Here is a 25,646-nt window from a genome sequence, read left to right on the forward strand (position 1 = left end):
GGGAATTTCTGGTGCCCATTGTTATTTGAAACAATAGGTTTACATATTCTATTTTATCTTTAAATGCCTCCAACTTTATATTTACTTGAAAACGAATTGGTATTTAAAACTACGTGCTTATTTTTTAAAAGCCTTATGTGATTAATTACTAAGTATAATTCAAAAAGTTTGGTACGTATACAGACTGAAAATCTTCGAAAATCTTGTTGGGATTTACTTTGTGAAAGTTACAGATTCTAGGAGAAGTTAAAAGGTTGTATAACAAAAATTCTAGTGACTCATCAAGAATTAATTTGATGTAGGATGTTACTTTGGATTCATTCTTGAGCTCATAGTTACGTTTTCATAATGTTACAGTGAACTGCTTTTTTTACCCTTTCCTATTGTTTCATCTTCTATGTATGGCTTTGGAGTTGTAATTTGATATTGGCTGCAAAAAAACCCTTTGCTGGTAGAACTGTTTTATTAGCTAAGAATTGGGTGGTAGAGAGCAGGATGGAAAAAGTGATTAAATATATTTTTTATTAATTTATCAAACTAATGAACTGCCCTGCTTCATATCACAAATCTGAGCTGTAGATATAGGTACCAGCATGAAAGGTGTGCATGTTCATGTTTGTTCATCATTAACAGATTTTCTCCTTGCTGACATTTTCAAGATAGATTACCAATATATATTGAATTGTAACCAATTTCATGTGATACAGACATTGCATTTCCATTTGAAAGAGTCCTTGTGCTTAGTCACAGTGCATTCAAACAAATTGCATTTGTCACTGCTGCTTAGAACACAGCTAACATGAAAGTGTCCAAAGCGAACATAGAAAATGGATAAAAGAGCTTGCTCTTTACTTTTCTGCTGTTGAAGTTCTTGTTGTAGGTGGGATTTCCAAAAGTGGCTAGTTAGGGTTGCAGTTCTGACTGTGTTTTTTAAGGCCTCGTTCTTGCAAGAAAGGTAATGATTTTAAAAGCTGTGGAGAACCTAACTTAGAAATGTTTCAGATAAGAATGTGGAGCATTAGGACAGATTTCTGCCTTCTTACTGGATGCTTCATGAGACATTTAGGACCATAATATTTTTATAATGCTGACATATTGTAAAAAAATTTTTTTTGGCAGTAAGAATGTGCCAGTTATTTGATTACATCACACTCCCAGGCTTATTCACTAATTATAAATGTGTTGACTTTTTTTTTTTCTTGTAGTTATGAAGTAAATGTAAATGTCATCTCTTTTCTTTTAAGGAAATGATCGTCGACAAGGTTAATGGACAGGTTGTTCCTCGGTACTTGATATATGACATTATTAAGTTTAATGTAAGTACTTCTGCTTTTATCATTAGTTATTGATTCTCATTTCTAGTTTAATCTTATTTGTATAATTAAGAGCTTGAGTATAAACTTCAGCACCAAAAGTATCAGGTTATTTTGTAGTTCAGTAAAAAGCACTGCATCAGAATTAAGATTGAAAGCAGCCTTCTAATAGACATTGATTTATTTCCACATAGTGGTGGTTTGAAATGGTCTAGTAAACACTGTGGAAAATTTCCCATTTCTAAAGCGTTCCTGAACTACAGAGAGAGTGAAAATGGATAGGGGGATGGAGAAGTTGGCCTATTAGAGGCTTATATTTTATGAGAGCATCACAGTGCTCCTTGCTAAGCTACTCCAACACCTCTTTCTCATATTTATCTTTGCAGTCAGACTTGCAGGTTCTGATAGCTCAATAAACCGACTCTCCTGTTTATACTGGCTGTAGGGCAAATATGTGAGAAAGAAAAACATTGTGGAAAAGGAGAAGGCTTTTTTGACAGCCAGAAGTTCTGTGGTCACAGGAGAGACTTATTAAAATACAGAGAACAAGAAACTTGTTTCTGTTTGTTATTTTAAATATGGTAAGTGTTTGAAAGTCACCATAGGACTTCTGCTCGTTACCTTTGTAGATTTTCTTTTTTTTCTTTTGTATATTTTTCCCCTGAAAGAGATAATATACACGAAATATGAAGTTAGTCTTACAAAAGGCTCTCCTATTGAAGCTTGTATTTAAGAACTAACCTTGACCATATGTTTCAGTTGGAATAAATTTTCTACTATTTCTCCATTATGTGTAAGGAAGAGAAAATGTAACTTGAGAAAGATCGATGTAACCATATATATGTTTACAAATCAGTGTTTAAAATAATGTAGTGAATACAGAATATGTCTGCTCTCTGTGGCTGGGATAGACTTTTTTTTTTGTAGTAAGTCTTACTGTGCTGCACTTTGAATTTGTGACCAAAACAGCATCCATCAATGTTTCAGCTGTTGGAGTAGCATCTGCTTATTGGGGCCTTTTCTGCTTCTTGTGCTGCCCTTCCAGCCAGGAGCTGAGGGTGCACAAGGAGCTGGGAAAGGATAGAACCTGGACAGCTGGCCTTGACTGACTGAAGGGATATCCTAGCCTACCATATGCTTTGTACTCAGTAATAAGAGATGAGGAAAAAGGAGGAGGATGGGAGGGCATTCACAGTTGTGGCATTTATCTTCCCAAGGAACCATTATGTGTGAAGGAGCCTCCTTTCCTGGAAGTGGTTGAACATGGGCCTGATGATGGGAAGTAGTGAATGAATGAATGCCTTAATGCTGCTTTGCTTATGCAAACATCTTTTGCTCTCCCTGTTAACTATCTTTCTCTCAACTCAGAGTTTCATCACTTTTGCTCTTTTGATCCTCTCAGCCCATGAAAAAACAGTCTCGTATCTGTTAATGCTTCTGAAAATACAAAATCCTTTTAGTTCTCCCAACAGGGCAAACAGTATTACTAAAATGCAAGACGTTTCAGACTTCTTAAATTGCTGTTGACTCTTTGAGACTTGCATAAGATGCTATTCAGCCTGAATGGGCCACCCGGCACGTAGGGGAGTTGGAAGTTGAGCCATGGTACTGGTCACAGAAAAAGATGTTGGTATACTGAAAAGTGTAGTCACTGTGATAGATGTTAGTTTTCTGGATCTTTCCTATGGTTAGGATTTTTTGGTACATAAAGATTCCTTGCACGCTTCTGAAAAACATGATCTTCTTATTTTTTTCTGTATTCTGACTTATTCTTCCACCTGTGATTCAGTGTTTGTTTTCTTCATGTAGTTCTTTGTCTCTACTCTTGATCTGTCCAGCCTGTCACTCACTGCTGTTATTTTCCCTTTAAAAATGAATCATAAGGAACAAAACGAACAATCTCCCCTCAGTTTGGGATATGCATATGCTGTCTTATCAAAATAAGGCTTTCTAAAAGCCCTGGTGAAATGTTTGGAGCAAAGTGTCCAAACTTAATCTGAAGAATTCCATCTGGCAAACAGCAAAAATGATAAGAGGGTTTTCAGAGTATTTTTAAAGTTTAAGGAAAGTCTGCTTCTGGGCAGAGTTGTAAATGCTTAAATGTGTTTTGGTGGTCAGTTGTTTTTTTACTTAAACATTGGGAATAAGAGTGGAGTTTGTTTTTATGTAACACAGTTTTAATGTCAAGGGCAAATTAAGACAGTGTTATCAGTATGAGTACAAGCAGGGCTTCAGCTGCTAGAATTGATTAGCAGTGATCCTACCACAAAGATTAAAAAGCACAGCAGTTTTTAGGTTAATTTTAGAAGCTTAATTACAAAACTGGGCACCTGAGCATGTTTGTTTTGGCAAGAAGTGGTCAACAGAGTTTTATCACCAAGAGAGGTAAAAGCATTGAAAACTTCTAATTGGCAGGGAAGGATAAGTTCTTTTTTTTGTAAGGTTGTATAAGTTAGATTGTGTAATTTTTCTAGTAGTTTCAAATCTAATAATTATGCAAAGCAACCAACTCATTCCAAAAGTCCTGTCCCCAGAAGAGAGCTGCTGGGATTGCTCAGGAATACCGTGTCACTCTTTGATCGTGAACCTACGTTCATAATCTGCTCTAAAAGTCAGTACTGTAGTAGGAGTACTGTACCCCTTGGCCATTGTGCGTAGTACAGCATTTCTGACACATCCCCATCTCACCTTCTTCATGCTCTGCTGTTAAAGGTGCTGCACTGTGGTGGAGGAAATGTGAATTCAAACTCTGCTGGTGAACACCTTTGTCTGATCAGGCAAACTTCATTTTAAGTCAGGTCTGCAAATTAGGAATACTTTTGGCTGACCTTATTCTCAAATGCTCAACCCATTTTGCACATATACCATCCTAAACTAGGTTAATGTTTCAAAGTTTGGCTTTGTCAGAGGGTTCTTTCTGAACTACAGAATTCACAAATTCCGCAGTAGGTCCCAAAGGCTTATGTATGCTATTAATGATGCTGAGTATTTGTGTGTTAGGATGACCAATGCCAACACAAAAATGCAGAGGTTAGCGCTGCAGTAAGGTGATATATAGTTCTGCAGGATGCATGATACATTAATTAATTTGCATTAATAGCAAAAATTCCATCGTTGTGCCTCTCAGAGTGGCTATAAATAGTATAGGGAAGGCTGTTAACATGTACAGAAAAATCATGGAATTTGAATTCCAGGTTATGGCAAAATAGTGTCATATAATTGATAATTTCCAAATGACTCTTACTGTAATATCAATTTGAACTCTTCTCAGTATTTTCACCCAGCACTGTTGTTGTGCTTCAGAATTAAACTATATTTCATTTTTGTATTTATTTTGTGTTCACTTGTTTTCAGGGGACTAATTATTCTTAAAACTAGTGTTTGCAAGTGTAATGTAGCAGCAGAGACAAGGCAACCTGTCTAAGACGGAATTTAGAAAAGTTACCTGTTTGACAGACAAGTATCAATTTGAGATCTAAGAGCAGCAGTAGTCTGCTAGTTGTGGATCAGATGGGAATAAAAGGAATGTATTTAACAAGCAATACTGTGATTTGGGAGAAAGTCGTGGAATTACGGAGTGCAGTGTCTGAGTACATCACAGAATCTTTCTTCAGACTTAGCATTTCATCTATGCTTGACACAGAGAAGGTGAGGAAATCACTGAAAGCAGGATGATGTGCTTATCGGGAGAGAAGGGCAACAGAAACTTAGCGGTGAGCAGGGAGAATATGAAATGAAAGAGAATGGCGAAGAAGAATGAGAAGAAAGACCACCTACCTCTTAAGAATTTTAATCAAATTTTTATCAGTGAGGCTGTTTGTTACTTAGGTTTTCAATTTTACTGGGATAGATCAGAAACAAACTTCAGTGGCCTTATAGAAAGAGGTGAAAGAAACTGAGAAAATAGGCTGTGATTGAAATATATACTGAGCATTTCAGTCTAGATATCTAGAGAAGAGAAGTCTTAGGAAGAAGGAAGGCAGGAGACAGGGAAGGGTTTCAGTGGTTGGGAAAGATGTATATTTGAGTTCTTAAAGAAAGCATAGAAATAATTTCTGTTCAGATTAATTTTTTTTAATGAACTCTGATGCTTATCACCTGTAATTGCTGAAAAAGTCACTTTTCAGAGTTCATGATGGAATGCTTTGATTTCATTTCTTTTTTGTCATTTCTGTGGCATGTACATGGGCTGCTTTGAAATGAATGCCTCCTATTTTATGTTGGCCCACGACATCAGAGGCAGATGTTGGTGGTATGGCAGTAGAGGCTGTACCTTCTCCCCCTTATTCTGTTACATTTTTGTTTGATGCGAGAAATGGCAGCAGAGGGGCAGTCTCACAAAATAGCACCTGACATGGAAGTGTGTATGGAGATAAGGTATGGCATTGAATTCCTCCACTTAAGAAAAATGGCACCCACTGACATTTGTTGACACTTTGTTGACATTTGTTGGTGGGTGACATCCGCTGGTGCAGATTGTTATGAGCGTGACATGCAGGCTCTTGTTTCTTGCTAGCAAAAGTGTGTAATGGTGGTGACTATCTTGAAAAGTAGTGTTTTGTAGCTGAGCATTTGCTCTATAGTATTATGTTACCTCTGTAGCTGTTTAGTTTCTGTGGAAATAGGAGGCATTACTTTTGGAGCAACCTTTGTAGTTGCCGTAAGCTTGTGGTAATGCCTATTTTGTTACAAGGCATGCCAATGCCAGGAAAAGCAAATCATTATTCAGGAAACTTCAAAAGATTATTTTGTTGTCATTTTCTTCAGTCTGAAACATAATGTTAATTATTAGTAATAGAAACAGAAAATATGACATTGCTGTATCCCTGCTTTCATCCCACGTGCTGAATGCAAGCTCATAGAAAGGAAGATGTATGCAAATGAAATAAACCAACCTCTCAGCCACAACTCTTTGAGGAAACAGCAATCCCTGCATTTTTTTTCTGCTTTGCTTGGTTCTTTCCAACAAAAAACACAAACCAAATAAAACCCCAATATATGCATAAAATCTCTCAAAACCGCCTTTTCTTAAAGGCTACATACCTCTATAATAATAAATGAAACTGCATATGGCTGTCTGGATAGTTGGTACTGAAACTTCCATCTTCTCTGTAAGTACTTAAAATGGTCCTTGGCAGACTTTCATTCCTGGTTGGCTACAGTGCTCTTGAGTGATTCTCAGGAATAGTTTAAGATTTAACATTGTTAAAGGATGGTTCTTAGCAGCTGTCTCCAGATATTGTCATCCTCTTTTGGAAAACAAAAATGGATGAGCATGGTCAGCTGGTCAGTGGCTTCAGGACCAGGGATAAGGCTTAGCAGCATTAGTTTTTCAATGCAGGTGTTCCCAGACTGTCTTCTAGTTAACAGATGTTGGTGTTGCCTCACTGAATTTCAGGAAGTGCTGCTTTTGAAATGTCAGGTGTTCTGCTGTTAATTTAGGAGCCTACAGTAGAGGATGAGAGGAAGTAAGGTGGAATAAAATATAATAGTATATCATAGAGTCCTGTTACAGGGGATAAAGAAAGATTGAAGAGGCATCAAAACTAATATGCCACTTCTTGTCTGTGGCACCAGTGTGGGAAAGATGGTGTTATCATATCAAGTTGTGCATGTGTAGAGTTTTTACAACTAGCAATCAATTACCATTTAGGTTGCATGAAAAAGTATTTCTTTCTAAGAATCCATAATCCACTTTCTTTAAAATGCATATGTTTATTTAGCTTTTCAAATTCTGAGATTTTTTCTCCACATTTATGTCACTGGTTATGCGTGGACTCTGTATAAATGAAATCAGGATTCTTTTTTCATGGTCCTCTGAACGTAAGAGGCTAATGGAATCATAGAATTGTTTGAGTTGGAAGGGACCCTTAAAGGTCATCTAGTCCTACTCCCCTGCAGTGAGCAGGGACACCCATCAGATCAGAGCCCTGTCCAGCCTGACCTTGAGTGTCTCCAGTTATGGGCCACCCACCACCTCTGGGCAACCTGTTCCAGTGCCTCACTGCCCTTATTGTATATTAAAAAAAAAAAAAAAAGGTATTTTTTCTTATATCCAATTTAATGGGACCTAATAATTGTTGCAGTGGTTAGTCTTTATGAGTACAAAGTGAAATCCCTGAAATGCCTGTTATTTTCAGCTTCCTGATTTGTGGCTTTATGTAGATGAACACATTATTAGGTAGCTGTAGTTGTACAGTATTACCTCTTTCTGAATACCTGAATAGTTAGTAAAAAAAAAAAAAAAAAAAAAGTTCAAATTGGATGGGTAGCTCTAATGTACTGAAGGATGGTGACAACAGAAAAATTAGCAGTCCCAGACTAAATACAAATAAATCCAAATTTCTCATCAGAACTATTTATAATAGAAAATGTCTTCATTCTCCAGTCATCTTTGAGACAGCTCTTCCTGAGAGACCTTGTTTTGACAGGCTTTTTCTTAGATCATACTCAATAGCTACGTCTAGATGTATAAACACTAAACCCAAGCAACTATTTTATTTCCTAACTTAGTTCAGTAATAAAAAGTAACGCTGGCATAATGTAGGGTTCTAATTAATGAATCCTTAGCAAAGATACTGAAAATGAGTAGTACTTTTCCTTTCCAACCCTGGCCTTTAATTTTTAAAATTCTAGCCAAGTTTTCTTGAGACCAGATTGCAGTGGTAAGAATAGATCAAGTGCTTGAAAAAGGAATAATTATTTTAATGTTTAAAAAGGAGATAGAGAATTTTAATAAATTTTTGAAAATTCTATGCATTAAATCAAGTCAAGAGCAAAACTTTGCTATCATTATGCATAATAATGTTGTAGCTGTTAGATTAAACGTATCACTCTAAACAGATACTGAGACCATAAATCATTCTTCATGCATGAATTCAATGAATTTTTTTTTTGTTTTAAATCCTTGTAAAATATTACCATGTCAGAATTTTCCATTATAAACCTAATTTTAAAGTAATGTAAAGCTCACAGTACAGGCTGTCTGTCCTTTATTAGTCAAGTAACCTTATCTGAAAAATACAATGTGAAAATTCTGAGAGCATAATTCAGAGGTGCAAGCATTTACTTGCATAATCTTTTTTGTTTACAAATGCACCTGACAGCCAATGACTTCCCCACTATTAATTTTAATTCCTCAGTTATATCTGAAATTGTTTAAGTTGAAAATACAGGTTTGAAATACTTATGTTGCTATTGGTACCCTTGAAAATAGGAAGGCTGTTCATGTACTTACTCTTGCCCAGGCCCCTGCAACAGTGGTCTTTACATTATGTTCTAAAAATTTGTATGTACATCCTCATTCTATCCCAGCGAAGAGGTTTTCTGGTAAATGGAGTGCAGAGCATCTGCTTGGTCTTACCTCATGTTGTAGTCAGGTGTAACACAAGACAGATGCATTAAGGTTGCCTTGTAACTTGCAATGTTCTGGTACCTCTCGAGCTTCTCTCTGATTCCCAGCTCTTGTACTTGATTTGCAAAATCATGCAGCTGGTAGTGCAACTACTCCTCTGTGTTTTGAAACATGGTTTATTGGATGATGAGCAGAGACTGCAGTGTATTGAATGATGAGCAGGGACAGCTTGGCCAGATGAAGCCACAAGTTATATTCTTGAGTATTTCTTAGGATATATGAGTAGGATGATGTTAGAGAATAGGGAGAGCAACTAGTGGTGGCTTAGGAGGCCTTGGAAAGTGAAACATCAATACGATAAGGCAATGCTGGGACAGAAGCTTTTGGGTCTATGGAGATGGATGAACAGGAATGTATATAACTACTTGTCTTTTTCATAGTCTTACCTATCTCAGCCCTGTTCCTTGTTCATCCTTTTCATTATTAACCATTGACATCTATGTCTCAGCAGCAAAAAGTGAAAATCTTTTTACTTTTTTTGTAAACCTCTCGTAGTTTGTGCTTTTTTTCCCTATTGTTCTTTGTGTTTGACAAAGGTAGATGTGCAACTGAGAAGTAGCATTTTTACATGTTTTTATATCCCTCGTTAGAACTTTTTTCTGTACTACCTACAAAAAGTAAGTTATTGCTGAAGAGTGCTGACCAGGATATTTTTCGTGTTTTTCTATTCCTTATTTTATAGTTTTTATCTGATAAGCTGCTTACTATAAGGGAGCATGTGTTTTTTTTGTTGTTGTTGTTTTTTTTCTTCATTGTGATTAATTTGACAGGTGACTGTTTTACATTCTGGTTAGATTTTGTGAAAAATGCATTTGATTTTTTCCTTTCCCCTGTGTCTCTGAGTTAGTTGCTCCTTTTCCCAACCCTAGGGGCACTACAAATTGCAGGTAAGGTAGTTTGTTTTCCACGATTGCCAGAATAGAGAATGCTCGGTGGAATATTATACAGAAGCAAAGAGACTGTATTAAATTTTGTCATGTCTTGTTTTTTTCCCGAAGGTAGTTGTTTCCATACCTTCCTGTGAAGCATGCCTCATGAGAACCCTTTGAATAGCAGATTACCACTGCTATAATTGTCAGTAGAAGAGGCATGAAGTGTTGCTCCTGGGAGAGATGGGGACAAGTAGTTCTCCAAAAGCAGCTGTAGAAGTTGCTATGGTATTGAATCCTTTATATTTTTCAGGTGTTTGGGTTGTGTAGGTTTTATTCCTATTTACCCAGATGTGACAGCTCTTGAGCAAGCTGTAATACTTGCTAAGGCAATTACAGTGTGAGACCTGAATGTTGCATTTAAATGAAAATGTTTCTGAAATACTTCAAACTTTCTTTACAGGGAATAAAGTCCACGGGCAGATTTTTTTCTTGTTTGTTTGAAGGTCTCTTTAAAGAGCTTCTTGTAGTATTTTTTCTGAACTGTTTTGTCTGTCACATTTTCACCTTTAAAAAAAAACCCTCACTTTTTATTTGCAATATTTTTTTTAACATCTTGTGTTAGAAACTGTAACACTAACCAGAAAAATTGTCTGCCTCACCTTGCAGTTTGTAATAACCATTACAGTGAGAACTGTCGAGTGGACTTGGACCCAACTTCTGGCTTAGGCAAATATTCACATCTCTCAGGAACCTGAGAATGATCACAACTGAAAGTGCTGAAAAATGTTACAGTTGGGCAAGTCTTCCAATTGTACTACTGTTGCTAGTGAACATTAATTATTTTCTTTCAAAAAAGGAAATTTTTTTCCTTTTTTTGCCTATACTAAATGGAATCAGTGGGATTGTATTCAAACTTTGTCTTATTTCCTTAACTTAGTTTTAATTCCTCCTTCTCTATACTTTATCTGGTACTCATACTTGATATATTTGGCTTCTTCCCTGTCTCCTGCCTTTCCTTCTTCCTGCTTTTATGTAAGAGAAACTGAAGAGGAAAAAAAGTTGTTAGTCAGAAGGGTGTACCAGATCTAAAATAATACAAAATAGGGCTTCTGAGGGTGAAAGCAAGATCTCTCAAATGTCTTCTGTTCCGTTTTCAGTATGTTTGAATAACCTGTAGGCTGTATTTCATTCCAGTTAGTTTATTTCTTTTGTTTAAAACAAATATGAAGAAAACCACTTATTTTTTTGAAATAAGTATAATAGCAGTTAATCAGTATTGCTATTTTTAGTAAGCATAACTGTACGTGTAATGGACCGGGTATCTTACAAAGATTAGAATCATAGAATCATAGAATTTTTTGAGTTGGAAGGGACCCTTAACAGTCATCTAGTCCAGCTCCTCTTCAGTGAACAGGGGCACCTACAGCTAGGTCAGGTTGCTCAGAGCCACATCCAGCCTGACCTTGAGTGTCTCCAAGGATGGGGCATCTACCACTTCTCTGGACAACCTCTTCCAGTGTCTCACTACCTTTGCCATAAAAAAAAACAAACAAACTTCCTCATATCCAATCTAAATCTCTCATCTTTTAGTTTGAAACCGTTTTCCCTTGTTCTATCACAACAGATCCTGCTGAAGATTCTGTCCCCTTCCTTCTCCTGTACTCAAGTTACAGGTCTTTTGCAAATCTTTAGGAGTATAAAATCTATTATAAGCAGATGCTTAATTTTTAGTTCTGTCATGATTTAGGAAAAGCAGGTGGTTCCCTTTCTAAGAAAACACTTGTGAACCAGTGATAATTGTAGGTAGAATTTTTTTTAATATAAATTATTTTTGGGGAATTATGCTTACTGTAATGAGTAATCTTATTTTAAAGAGAAACGAAGTGATTTTTGTCCTAAAAAATGAGTTTTACATTTTTTTTCAAGTATGCAACACTGAACAATATCTCTTAAGATTTAGAAATTTTCCCATGGTTCCTTAACTCATGGGAATAGTGCTGCTTCATAAAGACATCAGTGTAAAAGCCGTCAATAATTAACCCTAAGAAGAGTCATGTGAATTGCTGGTGAAAAGGAAGAGAGTGTAAGGAGAGCAGGGGCAGAAACAAAATATTGTCTATGCCATGTAGTAGCTGTCACAGTTAAGATGCCTGCATATTACACGCATCAACAGCACTAGCAGAAGTCATATGAAAAAAGTAGGAGCAGTAAAGCCTTGTGTTCAATATTTTATTTTGCAGATAGCCTACATTCAATGCTAAATAAATTATTCAAAATTTAGATTCCCGAGGGAGGACAGTGTGAGATCTTCTCGAGTGTAAATATCCCTATGATGATGATGGAGAATCTATTTTATAGCTGTGAGTTATTAGAATTCTGTTTTTTAATTCTGTAATTAAAAATTGGAAGTTCATCAACTCCTTGAAACACTTGAGGGAGGCAGCCAGTCTAGACTAGAACATCATTCCTTCAGATTCTAGTCATTTACATCCCAGTAAAATCTGCTGATTTGAGTTTTGTTTTGAAGGCTCAGAAGGATTTATAAGGATTATAAAGATGCTGAATGAAACCACTGTACATGCAGTCAAACAATGAATTGGACTGAGTTGTCTGTGTTCCCCAAAAGCTGCTCCTAAGCTTTCAGTGCCTATCTTCCAGCTGTTTTCTCAAAAGAGGTGGGTTAGGTGCTTGTCCTTGTTTTGGCAGTCCTGCTGTTTTGTTCAAGTTATGTATACTGACAATAAAAAGTGTGAACTGTTAGGCCTTGATGTTTACTCATGGAACATGAACTTCCTTCCTTTGTTCTTTCATTCCAAAATGTATCCCCATGTTTTTCTGAAAAAGGAATACAAATAGTTAAATACATGTCTTAAGTAATCCTTTTAATAGATCTGATTCCCAAACCATTTTTGTTCTGTGGTAAATCGAAGCAATATTTCATTGTCTAAGCTGGCAACGTATAAATAGTAATTATGTTTGTGCGGCGCATTGCTTGAGTTGTTAAAATTGAAACAGTGCTTCACATACTGTACCTCATTGCCAATATAAATTTTAGAAACCATTTTGAAGCGGCTTAATTCCTTGCCATTAATGTAGCTGTTCTTAATATTTGGTGGGTAAATTTAGAAAAAACACATTTCAAATTCAATTTTCAGATTATAATAGTTGTCTCTTATTGTGTGTTAGAGAAGAAAAATGGAAACGTTGTGATTCTTCAGTACATTTTAGTTCTCTAATACTTTTTTTTGTCCTGTTTTTTCAAAACTTCAAAAATGCAGGAAAAAAAAAAAGGTTAGATGATTGAATGCAGTAATAATCTTATTTGGAGAATGAAACAGCACCTTCAGATTCCTTCAGATTTGTTTTTATGTATAAGCTATGCATAGATATCTATCTGTATATGAAAAAAAAAGGCCACTTCTATGAAAGCACAATCAGAAGCAATCCATGCCAGACCATTAGTACAAGTATTAAATGCAAGATGTTTGACTGGTGAGGTCTTCAGAAAATGGGAAAACTAATAATGGGCTTTAGTTGGAAATGCAGATGTCAGCTGTGGGTGCCTTGAATTATCAACAATAATGCTAAACACAGGGTAGGATTTCAGCCTGCTTGTTCTTTATTCTTCTCTCAAAATCATTAAAGCTGAGACAGTTGTGACATGTGTTCTGCTATGGCTCAATAAGTGAAGACGTGCGTGGAACGTATATGCACGCGTGTGCTGAATTATTCATCTTCAAGGTGTTTCTTTGGGGAGGCAAATGGAACGGACTGTGCTGGCAGGTAGCTTTGAACCATATCTCACAGGCAAAGAGAGCAAATATTCTCGGTTTATCTTGGACCGAGCTGCTTATCAACAGTATTCACGTTATTTTTCTTTCTACTACAGTTGTGTTGCAGAAGCCAGATAAACATCAAATTCTAATAGAAAGTATTTTTGTGGGATTTATCACCTGTGCACCTGTTATCTGTACTCCATCCAGCTAGGTGAAGGACTTGCACCAAGCAGCTCACCAAATTTACGAAGTTTTAGTTGCCGCAAGGTCAGCTTTCAAGGCAAAATGGAGACTTGTCTCCTGCCTGCTTCAGCAGCTGCTCAGGGGTGCCGTGCTTCTTCCCGAGAGAGGGGTTCCCCAGAGGGACATACAGCAGAAGTCCTGTTATCCTTTTGTATCCCTCTCGGTGCTACCTGCCATCTTCCTGTCTGTGTTGACCTGGAATCTAAGTTACTCACCAACTCAAATAGCCATAGAGCCAGCAGATTGTAACTTCAACATGAGAGCCTCTGTGGTCCTGATGGAGCACAGGAGCTACAATTTGTCTGCTTCTGATGCATCAGGACAGAACCTGACATATGAACCAAATTCATTCTCTCAGTATCCATATAGAGGGATCCTGTTGGACCTGCAATTTTTTTCTTTTAGCTCCTTTCAGCAAATACATCACCTTTCCCCAACCCCCTAAGATGAGAGATATTAAATGAGCTGCAGACTCAATTTTTATTCATATATTTTGACATATTGCTCGTTGGTACACTAGGTTCTTGTGTGATTAATGGGTGTGGATTCAGTTGATAAGTTTATCTGAAATACTGTAAATTCTAAATTGAAAAGTTCAATCTTACGTAGCTTTCAAAGGTCATTAGAGATATTGTTTTACATTTTTGAGATTGTGTGGAGGATTGTGTTTAAAGTTGAAACAGTCTTTTTATGTGTCACATCTACTGCAAGCCCACTTTACGCTATGAGCGACCTTGTAGTGTTATGTGCGAAGTTACAACAGTGGAAAAAAAATCTCAGAAGAGAGGTTGGGTCAACAGACGACTCTTTCCTGAGGCTCTTCTAAATGATATTTTGCTCTGGAATGCATTTTAATCTCTGTGAGGGGGAAGTGTAACTTTCTTGCAAAGATGGGAAACACATGCTACTTGTTAATTGTGCTTTACTCCACACTTACTTTAGGATGAAAATGTGTAGAACAGGAATTGCCATCTCACGCTTCAGTAACTGTGCTGTTAGGCACTGCTGACCCTCATCCTTCTCAAAAAAATAGAAATTTGCACGCTGAAATTCAATCTCAAATGTTTTATTACTCTGAGCATTCAGACATCTGTGTATTACTTAGAATCAGAGTCAGGTGCTGGAACGGGCTGCCCAGGGAGGTGGTGGGAGTCATTCTGGTGGTGTTCAAGAAACATTTAGATGTTGTACTGAGAGACATGGTTTAGGGGGAAATATTGGTGATGGATGGACTTGGATGATCTTTGAGGTGTTTTCTAGCCTTGGGATTCTATGAAAAATTAGGAAAGCACTGATGTGTTGTTTTTGGAGAACTTCTAAATGTGTACTTTATACACTAAATATTCTCATCCTCTTTTGTCAAGACCTACAAATTATTTATTGTGGTCTGCATTGCTCTCCTACTTACTTGCTTATAAGTAGATTATACCACTTGAAGGTTTTGGACCTGACTGTAATGCATCCGTTACATATTAACATTTCTTGTGATTATAGAGTTGTAAATATCAGTAAAAGCCTTCCTCTCCCAGTCTTCTTTTTATTCAGCATGTCCTTGATTTAAATTCAACATTCCGTTAATTTTCTTACCACTAATATGCTATACTTAGGTGGGAATGAAATATTCCTTAACTTCTTAATTCTTAATTTACTTGACTGATGAAGCGATTGCTTGGCAGCATTATCTGTGTTTTCCCATCTTGTGTAATCTTGTGTCAGCCTAGCTCTGACCTTTATGTGATAGACCTTCTACTTAACAAGCTTTGGAATAAAAATACATGATTGACAGAACTGCAGGAAATAATTAGTTTCAAATAGCTGTGAGAAGCGAAAGGATTATTTAAGGGAAAAGAAAGTGATATAGCTCTTTCATGGAGCATATGAAATCATCTTGGCTTTTAATTTAACTGTGAAGGAATTGAAATGAAGTCACTGTGCTAAAACATTTCTGAATGAATCATTGTAAAGAAACTCTCTTAAGAAACTTATCAAAGCTCAAATATTTGGAGTTAATTAGCTTGTTTGCTCTTTCAGACCTCATGAAACATGGCTGTGTGGGAAAGCTGCCTTAGGGGAGGGAGCATGTCCGTTAGATTTTGCTGAAACTTAGGGAGCAGTTAATAATAATGAAATTGGAAAAAGTGATAACAAGTTATGTAAAATCGCATATTTTCCGGGAAAAAGATGTGCATTCTTCAACTTGTTACAAAGGGTCAGGGTGATGGTGTTTCCTTTTGAATTTGGAAAGGGCTTGATTAAACTTACCTAAATCTAACACAGGTGTTCACTTTGACTCGAGAGACTTGCCCAGAACATAATCATTCTCTCTCTTATCTTTGCATACTCCTTCAGGATGTCATAGGCTTGGGTTGGAAGGGACTGCAGAGACCATCTAGTTCCAATTGCTGTGCTGTGGGCAGAGTTGCCCGCTGCTAAATCAGGCACTAGATCGGGTTGCCTGGTTGGTTTTTTACATTTACCTGCTTGCTATTCTTTCAGAACTCAGGTTCTATTTGTCACATGTTCTAGTGGAGCTTTCTGTCTTGTAGATTCTCCTTCCCCTTCTCCTCTCACTGTGTTTTGTGTGGCTTGGTTTCTAGTTTTCTGCTCGTCCCTCTGGTGGCTGTGATCTCCTCCTATGCTCAGGGTGCACACATCCCTTTCTGTGCTCACTGCCTTCAGCTTTTTGAAAAATTGTGGTATTGAAGCTGAAGCTCTCTGGGCTTATTCTCTGCAGACAGTGAAAGAGATGGTTTTCCCAAGATTTTTTTTGTGTGTGAATGAGGTGGCAAAATGAGGGATGATTTCATATAAATAACTTCCTGTTCTGGGTATCCTTTGCACTAATGCTGATGTATGAATCATATGCCTTAGTTCTTTAAAAGGGACTCATTGCATTGAAACGGACTTCACAATTTTTGTTCATTTTCACTAAATGACATCCACAGTATGTTCCTGTCACCATCTAATGTTCAAAACACATTAAACTCCATTATAAGCAACTATTAATCCAATGTGCATATTTAGAACGCTCGTACCGACTGGTTCACTGCATCAGTGTGCAAAGAGTGATGTGAAATTGCTGGTTTGTATCAGTAGGACTGAACCATTGTGTATTCTGTGTGTTTCTGCAGCCACTATTTATTGGCATATTTTCCAATGGCAGCTATAGTTTTCTCTTTCCTATGACAGAAAAGCTAACATTTATGTAATTATTCTTCTTTCTAAATAACATTGTGGTACCTTTAAGCAGGGTTTTGCTTAACTATGTGAAATGCATTGTTGTTTTGACTTTATTAGGAATAAAATGAGCTGAATGATTTCAGAAGAAAACTGTGTAGAAAAGTATGGAATTGCTATATAACCAAGGCTATCCAATTATTTAAGACTTTTTAGCTGAATTTGCAAGCGTTTAGTTTAATTCATATATACTTGAATGCATATTGTGGGTTTTTATCCTTCTATGAACTTTGATTTCATTAAACTTCTCACAACATGAGACAAAGGCTTGGAAACCAAATACCTGGCAAAAAATGTGTGGTAGTGATTTGATTTGAACATTTTTTGTGTCTGTATGATTCTAAATGTGGTGTAAGAAATACTTACTGTTCCAATAATTTGCTAAGTGTCTGGTTTTAATACTGATTTTGTTAATTTGGCAGGGACAGCCAGTTGGAGACTGTGATTTTAATGTTCGACTTTCATGTATAGAAAAAGAGATTATATTTCCACGGCATGAAAAAATGAAGACTGGTCACATTGACAAAGCACAGGAACCATTCAGTGTTCGAAACAAACCATTTTTTGACATCTACGCTTCAAGAAAGGTAAACTCAATTTGAGGTTTTTATGTTAAGGTAGAGAGGGTAACAATGCAGCGTTCAGTGTAGGTTTTTCCTACACTTTTTTCCTTTTTTTAATTTTTTTTCTAGCTCTCTGCAAGTTCCTCTGCTAACCAAGTGTTGAACTTTTATTTTTGGTGGTAAAGGGCAATTTTCATTCTACCTATTACTTCTGATTTCCTCTTTTCCCATATTTAAAACCTGTGTTGGTAAAATGAAGTTCTTTTGGTAGTATCAAATGAAGATACAGAATCATCAGTATGAAATGGCTCCTAGCCTATAGGAACACTAGAGAGTTATACTGTTCACACTATCCTCTTTTGAATGTAAGAATATAACTTCCTTTTCTGCTTCCAGTCCTCATCTGGGGCTGGTATAAGAATCATGAGTTGTGCCTGAACTCCCACATGCTCTTCAGCAGTGATTACTGAGCCCATGTTGGTTAGCACCTCCACATCTTGCTTATTAAAATGCTGCCCCAGATCTTCTGAATTAGAGCATGTGATTTGCAAATATATACGTGAGTTTCTGCATTTCATTGTACACTCTGTTCTTCAGTAAAGTAGTATCATAATATTCTGTAAAATAGTTTTATTCTGTGAATTAACTCAATATTTTTGTCTAGAGTAATCCTTTTTTGTCAGTGCTGCTGTTAGAAGGGGTCCCATATCTAACCAACACCGTGAATATCTAATTGTTAGCTTCCGTTTGCTTTTGTCATTACCTAGAGCTTTTAGCAGGCAGTAAGCCTTGCCCTGACAGGAGCAGTAGTGGAGTTTTGGCTAGCCAGGAGGTGGCTGAAAACTCAATAAAGTGATGAACATAAGTTGGACTTTCAAGAAGCCTGACACAGTGACAGTCTCGGGGAAACTTGAATCATGAACAATTCTGTCAGAAGGTTGTGTGCATAAAACATTGTAAGTGTTTTGATCACTTCTCTGATGTGTAGTGTTGTTTTTTGGATCATTTATGTAAATAATATTGCCACCATTATTAATTTAATGTAAACTTTTCTTGGAGGTAAAAGTCTGTTTGAGACATGGAATTTTGAGCTTGCAATTGAAAGGAACTTGTACGAAAGGAAAATTGGTTTCTTCTATTAATTGTTTCTTGAAACTGTTTCTTAAACTGGAGTTTCAGATTATTTAAAAATCACAGGGAAAACATGCATGGAAACATTCCTAGGAAACTCTCTGGGTACAACGCATCTATAAACAAATCTTTGGCAAGTTATATCTAATCATTATTTGACACGTGAAATTGTTGACTGCTGGCAGCCTATCTGCTAAGAGCCGGTTGCTGTCAGGAGGTAAATTTCAACAATCATCAAAATATACTTTATACTGTAGCTTAGTGCAGAACAGCTTAGAACCAACCAGAAGATGACTATTGAAAATGTCACCTCCTTCCCAAAAACTAGGAAAAGAAAATTAGGTTCAACTGTTTTATTTTCCTGCCTAAATGAGGTTTCTGAGTTGTCCATGTATTGGATTTTAACAGTTCTGACTACAGCATTTTTCAGTCAGCATTGGGGCAGTTGTGTTTACTGGCCTTTCTCTTCTTAGGCAAATTTTCCGTATAAATTCTTTAAGATAGTGAAGGCCTTATATTTGATGCTTTACTGTTGGACAGTATTGATGAGGAAAATAAAATACACAGGACTAGAATTTGCTTCATGGTAGATTTATAATTGCATTTGACATCAGTGTTCGGACATTATTGCAGTATTTATTTTTTTTCTTGTATCCTTGTCTTTGACACAAGGTTTGATTAACTTGTGAATTATGGGATGAAGATGTTTCCTGGCTAGTTCTTAAATATTTTTTTAAAATGTTGCTACATACAGCAGTTAAACATATACAGAGGGAGCAGCAGGGGTAGAGTTACCCAGTGCTGCAGAGCGAGTCAGTTATTTTTCTCTTATTTTAATTATTTCAAACATCTATGATTTACCTACTCTATGCACATTATAGATCAAGTTGGTAAGAAAATAAGGCAAGAAATATCCTGGGTTAAAAAAATAAATCTCTTTTTTTTGTGTCACTTATAATCCCTCCTCCTATTAGTCTCCATAAAATTCAGTAACTGCTTTACACACTGGGGCTATGTGGCATTTTTTTCTTTCTCTGGTGCTTCCTTTTTTTTTCTCTAGGAGTTCTGATGCTTTTTGTAAGCAATAAATATACCTTGAAACAGAGATGGTGGTGACTTGGCAGTCTGAGAGCAGGGCATCTGAAAGTGCAAGGCACGGATACCTCTTTAGTTTTTATGACTTAATTGAAACTTTCAAAATGTGTTACCTGAAGATAGCAGTAAGTCTGTGGTACGAGGTAAAACTGTAAGGACACTGTTATGTGTGTTTGAGGTTCCTGTGCAGCTCAGTGAGCAAATTATAATCACCTTTAAAGTCATCTTTAAAGATGGCGATGGAGCACTGTTTTTCTTTCTGCATTTTGGGTTTGAAATAACCATAGATTTTCGTATCTTATTTTTTGTACAAAATACTTAGGACAAAACTGTTTAAAACTTGATTTAAAGTGACTGCTGTATAGTGAAATACGTTAACTGTCCTACTGATGCAACTGAAAACTGCTAATGAGGCTTTAAATACGACCGTTGTTTTTAGTAAGAAAGAAGTCTTTTGTCATTATCTATGTATTGTTTATATGCCCTGTGATAACTGTAGGGAATCTGAGGTGGCACTACCAGCATTGGTGTGGAGTTGAAATGTTTAAGGGATACCTTAACAGATTCAGAATTTATTTCAAATCCGTACCTGTTCAAAATAATTGCATTTATAAAAATATGTTCTCAAAATATTTAGACTACTATTATTTAGACTAATAATTATTGCTGCTCTTACTTAGATCAAAAATACAATTTTCATCTCATTTGTTCTGTGAACTTGATGAGTTATCTGACTCCTCTAATGCTCCTTGGGATAGTGATGCAAAGATGAGATTTTTGTACTCATGACAGCTTTGCAAAAAGAATTTTTAATTACGCATGGTTAGAGTAGACTATTGTTTAGAATTGTTGCCTTGTCCCGAAAAAGAAGTACTTAAAAAATAGTATTGCTTTGCTGGAGACCTTTTTACTATGTTTTTTCAGTCGTCTCTGCAACTATAGCAACAAGTGTACTCATAGCTTTGAACACCTCATTAGTGAAATGGAGAGAACAGGCTGGGTTTCTTCTGCATCAGCAACAGATGTCTTGATAGGGTTTACTAACTCTGTGTGCAGCGCAGCATGGGTCTGGAGAGAGCCAGGGAATCCTTCCTGGCTTCTAAGTCTGCTCATGTTTGGATTGACTCAGTGAATACATCAATCCATCTCCAGAGATGATGCCAATAAAATGAACGCTAAAGGACAGATGAATAGGACTTACTCAGGTAGATCTTTTTCTTATACTTAATTTGCCATTTTGCTTGCTCTTCTTTAAGAACAGTGAGGTCCTTTTTTTTTTTTTAAGAAAGGATCCAGCAGAATCCTTTCTTGATCAGAGGTCTTTAAGAGACTTTTGAAATATGTTCCCTGGTCTCAGTTTGAATCACTCAAAAATAAACACTGTACTTTCTTTTCAGGGGCTCACTCCCTCAGTCCTTTCTGTGAACAGAGTTAGCAGGTAGTGTTCCTAATTGAAAGCTGATGTCGACTGGTTCTTAACAGTATCATACATGAATAAATGGGTGTTTGTCTAGGTGGGTTGTAGGAAGAATACTGAATAAGACCAGGAGTCTCAGCACTGCATTTGGAAGTTCTAGCCACTTATTCTGCTATTAATTATACCAACATGGACTTCTGTCTGCGTGGGTTTAGTTATTTTCAGTGAAGGAATCACTTGAAACAGCAGTGAATCTTCTTGTGTTATATAATTTCTCAAATAATGAAATAGATATTAAAGTTATGGAGTTGAATCTGGTATTAACCAGATTTAAGAGTAATGGCTCTTTTTTCCCAGTCTGAAAATCAATTGTCTGTGAAGTGAAAAGCACTTTTAAAGTTGCAATTGTAAAGTACTATGATAAAGTACTATAGCAACGTTTATCCTTTTGCCTTGCCCTTTGTTGTTAGTACTAGGTTTTGGAATTAAGGGCTAGATCTCTACAATGTTATCTTGAAGTTATTTGAAGAGGCTTCGATGGACTTCTGTTTTTTAGCGAGATTGAAGTTGGATAAGAGTAAGAAAAGAAAGGGGCAGTCACCTGGGGGTATGCTATAGGTTCTCCAAATCTCTGAAAATGTTACGTTGAACTTTGATATTGATGGAAGTAATATTGCTAGATTTGTATGCTTTTATAAACAAAGAATCATTGAACAGTTTATTATTTTAGTGTTAGCTGGGAACAGATACAATCTGTGGGCACTTTGGCCTTTTATTGTACGACAAAACATCCAGATTCTTTTAATAAGGTATTTATGAACAATTTTGCCTATTTACTGTTTGTCCTGACACTTGCATCGTTTGTCACTTTGGTTGTCCAGCTTGTGTTCCTGGTGTATATTAGTGTGTAATATATGTCCCATTCCACCAACTCTTCCTCCCATCACGTAGGGATGACAGCAGTTAGTGGAAGAAACTGAGTTTAAGATTTCCTTGATGTTAAAATATTGAAGAATCAAAAATATTAATGCTTTTTTTGCTGTATATTCTTAGTCTTTGAGCCTTAGCTTAGCCTTCTATTTGTGCAAATATTTTAGGACTTTTCAGCAGGGAGTTTATCTTCATTTTTTCAGGAGAGGAAGTACAGTTACACAGCGAAGAAAGAATTAAGTTCTTAGAAATGATGCAAATGTTTGGTTTCCATTCCCTAAGCCAATCTGCAATTCTTTTGCAAAGCTCTTCTGTGTGGGCAGGCACAGTCTGGATCATTACTGGAGCCTCATGTCTAGTGTCTGTGCTTTCTGGTGTGGCTGGAAAAAAAAAAGTTTCCTTTTTTGTGGTCCCATGGAGAATTGTGCTGATCGCTCTCAATGGAACAATAGGGCTAAAGGTTAAACAATGATACAGGTCAAATGAACAACCTTTTCCAAATGCTAGCATGCTGTATATCAAGGACTTGTCAGTTCTCAGACAATTATCTGATCTTAAAATGACAGCTGGTCCTAGAGGGATTAAAATGAAGGTGAGTAATCTCTGTTAGATGATTTCTTTCTGAAAGTTTTCAGTCAAACCTGTGAACTGACAGATCACTCACTTTGTATCCCCAGTTCTTTTTGTTTTGTGCTGTTTTTTGTAGAGAATTTCCTTTTTTTTTTTTTCCTTCAACATTTGGATTTTTATTTATCTTTGTAAACTGACACTGCTGTAGTTAGAAAAAGCAGACTGTTTAAAAATGTACGAATAAGTGTGTAGCCACTGTTGAGGTGGTATGCTTCAGAAAACCAGGAGGTTGTATAACCTTCTTTATGAAAAAGAAAATTAAGTGCATGACTTGCTGACGTTGGTGAGAAATATTTTATAGGCAAGTGAGACAGTGATAAGCTAGCATGTGTGTGCTTAAAATTGATTGGATGCAGTACTGAAAAGGGCAGAATATGCGGGCATATCAGCTCTGTGTTCAGATTGGAATAAGTTAACTCAAAACTGACTGTAAATGACCACAGAACCCTGTCTATTGTCACCAAGTGGCCTTGGACAAAAAACTGGTGAAGGTCTGCAGACATGGGGTAGAATCCATTCCAATCCACTCAGTGGGTAGGAATGGCGGTGGCTGAAGAGGATATTGTATCTGTATTGGAGACTTTGAATCCTGTATCTGGGTGGAGGGAGAATGTTTCCATCTGGAGCATTTTTTATGCCAAAAAGACTTATTTCCTCTGGTTTTGTTTTTATTTTCTATGCCTTCAGGAGTAGCATGTTCAGCTCAACTTTCAGTCCTGTGCTTTCTCATCTAGAGCTAGCAGTCGCTCGTTGATGTCTGGCCTACACCATAGTCCTTTCTCTATCTGTTTGGTTCTAGCTTTCTGGCCTGGTTATAATCTCGTCTCCTTTAAATGATCTTCTAAACCCTCTCACTTCTATTGCTTTGTTTGTATTTGCTTTTATTTCTTTACTCTGAAATTTCTTCATCACTTTGTCCTTTTACATCTCCTGTAGCTTTGCCTTACTCCACCCACAGTTGATTTTGTGCTGGTGGTCATTCTCACTGAAATCATCACAGTGCTGTTCTTCCTGTAAATGCAAGTAACGACTGACCTGATAAACCTGGTACACAAGTAATGAGTAAGAAGCTTGAATTATGTACCTGTATTAGGATACAGAGTCTTCAGTTGGCAGCTGTTCCTGAATCCCAGCGTATTTTTCAAAATGATCTGTCCTGTGAATTTTGAAGGTAAGGGCAATGAACCAGATGAAATGAAAGCTTAGTAAATTGTAAAAATGAAATAAATGATTGTGCAATTACTCTTGAGCTTGGATGCAGATTGCTAGCACTTCCAGTTTAGAGCTTGAACTGAGATATTTAATGCAACCAGCTGCAGCAGTGGGATGATGTGGGTGCTGCTTAGTGTCATTTCTGGCTGTAAGAGCATGAGGGTAAGCAGGAACAATTGTATTGGTGGGGTGCGCAGCTGCCTCTGAGGGTTTCTCCACTCTCTGTGGTGCAGGGAAGCTGCTGTTTTTTCTGTTTCAGATTGCATGAGCCTACGGTTTAGGTCTTTGTCACCAGTGCTTGAGAATTCATTAACTCTGCATAGCTGATTTAGACTACCTCTGGTGATATTGAGTGTAGACATATATTTACTGATCCTTAATTAGATGAAGGAAGTTGGTCAGGCAGATGTTGTTTTACATGATGAACTGTTTGTTTATAGAATCATAGAATAGAATCGTAGAATCATTAAAGTTGGAAAAAAACCTCTGAGATCATCTAAACAACCGTACACCTACCACCAATACTGCCCACTAAACCATATTCCTTAGTACCACTTTGACATGTTTCATTTGGCACACTGAGCAAATAGCTAATTATCCAGTGCTATCTGTGCTACTTTTTGTAGTTTTGGACGTCGGTTCATGTAGAAGCTTGTGGGTTATATCTCCTCTAGGAAACCTGCTTAGTCCAGGCAAATCCTTCCGTAAAGGTTGAGGTGAGGGAAAGGCTTCTCTTAGAGGTTTGTGTACCTCCAGAAGCTTGGCTTCCCTGGTAGATGATTAACTGTGATCTCTTTGCTCAAGGAATGCCACTATCCAGAGCCAGGCCTTCCAGGTTTACACCAAAAGGTGCTCCATCATCCAAAAAAAATATTATTAATGTATGACTAACTAACTTTTAGTCGTCTTGTTCTGATGGTGTCATTTGAGGAGACCTATTTATGAACAAGAATCTGTGTTCATTTCCTGGAGTTAACAGAAGGATTAGGCTACTTGCTTTGGATTATTATTATTATTTGTGATGTTGAAGATTAAATATAATATTTCAGCACAGAATCATGTGGGTTGGAGAAAAGGTGAAATAGGTTTTTGCTTTTGATTTAAGAAATTATTCATGCATTAGTTATATTTTTCCAGGAAATGACCTGGTGAAGTTAAAACAAACAGTCTTGAATATTTTCATGAAGGATCACTTTCATAAAAAGTGGTCCATGCTAGTGGTACAAATTAAATTAATATACCATAATTCAGATGTGAAATATATAATTAAATTCTGGCTTTTGAAGCTGTTGTGTGGGAAAGAAAACAAAATTTACAGAAAAATAAACATATATGGATGAAGCATTATACTTTTTGCACATTGTAAGCTTAAATGTCAGAGTAGGACATGCTCAGTTTTTGACATTTAAAACTTTAAAAGGTTTAAAATTTTTATGATTTTTTTCTGTATTTTGGGCAATGGAAAATCATATACCTTTCTAAGTAGAAAAAATACCTACGGGTATTTAACACTCACTGCTATTTTCAGTTTTGTGTTTTATTCTGAAACAGAATAAAATGCAAATCTGTTTGGACCTAATTGCCAGTTGGTATCCCAGTATGGGCAATTGAATTGGTGCATTTGAAATCTTCTGAATTAGAGGACTCAGCTGTGGTGACTAAGTGGGTCACTCTACGCATTAATTGAAGGGCAACTGTTTAATATTGCCCGTTGTACCTCTTCACAGCCTGTCACTTTCCAAACTGCCTCCTGGCAATAGCACTCCACAGGGAAGCCATCAGCCTTCTTGTATTGGAAGGATTTTCAAGGGAC

General features: G+C 36.7%; 1 protein-coding gene across 4 annotated transcripts in view; it reads left to right on the forward strand.

Annotated features, from left to right (window-relative positions):
• The window catches only part of RNGTT (RNA guanylyltransferase and 5'-phosphatase), a 188,265-nt gene that overhangs the window by 55,488 nt on the left and 107,131 nt on the right, over positions 1-25,646 (forward strand). For all 4 annotated transcript variants that reach the window (XM_031611103.2, XM_090136022.1, XM_090136023.1 and 1 more), the window contains 2 exons: positions 1,245-1,316; positions 17,278-17,442. In XM_031611103.2, the coding sequence (XP_031466963.2) occupies positions 1,245-1,316; positions 17,278-17,442 (237 nt within the window). The remainder of the gene's footprint in view (positions 1-1,244; positions 1,317-17,277; positions 17,443-25,646) is intronic.

This window comes from Phasianus colchicus, chromosome 2 (genome assembly GCF_987193195.1).
Source record: "Phasianus colchicus chromosome 2, bPhaCol1.hap1.1, whole genome shotgun sequence".
NCBI lineage: Eukaryota > Metazoa > Chordata > Aves > Galliformes > Phasianidae > Phasianus > Phasianus colchicus.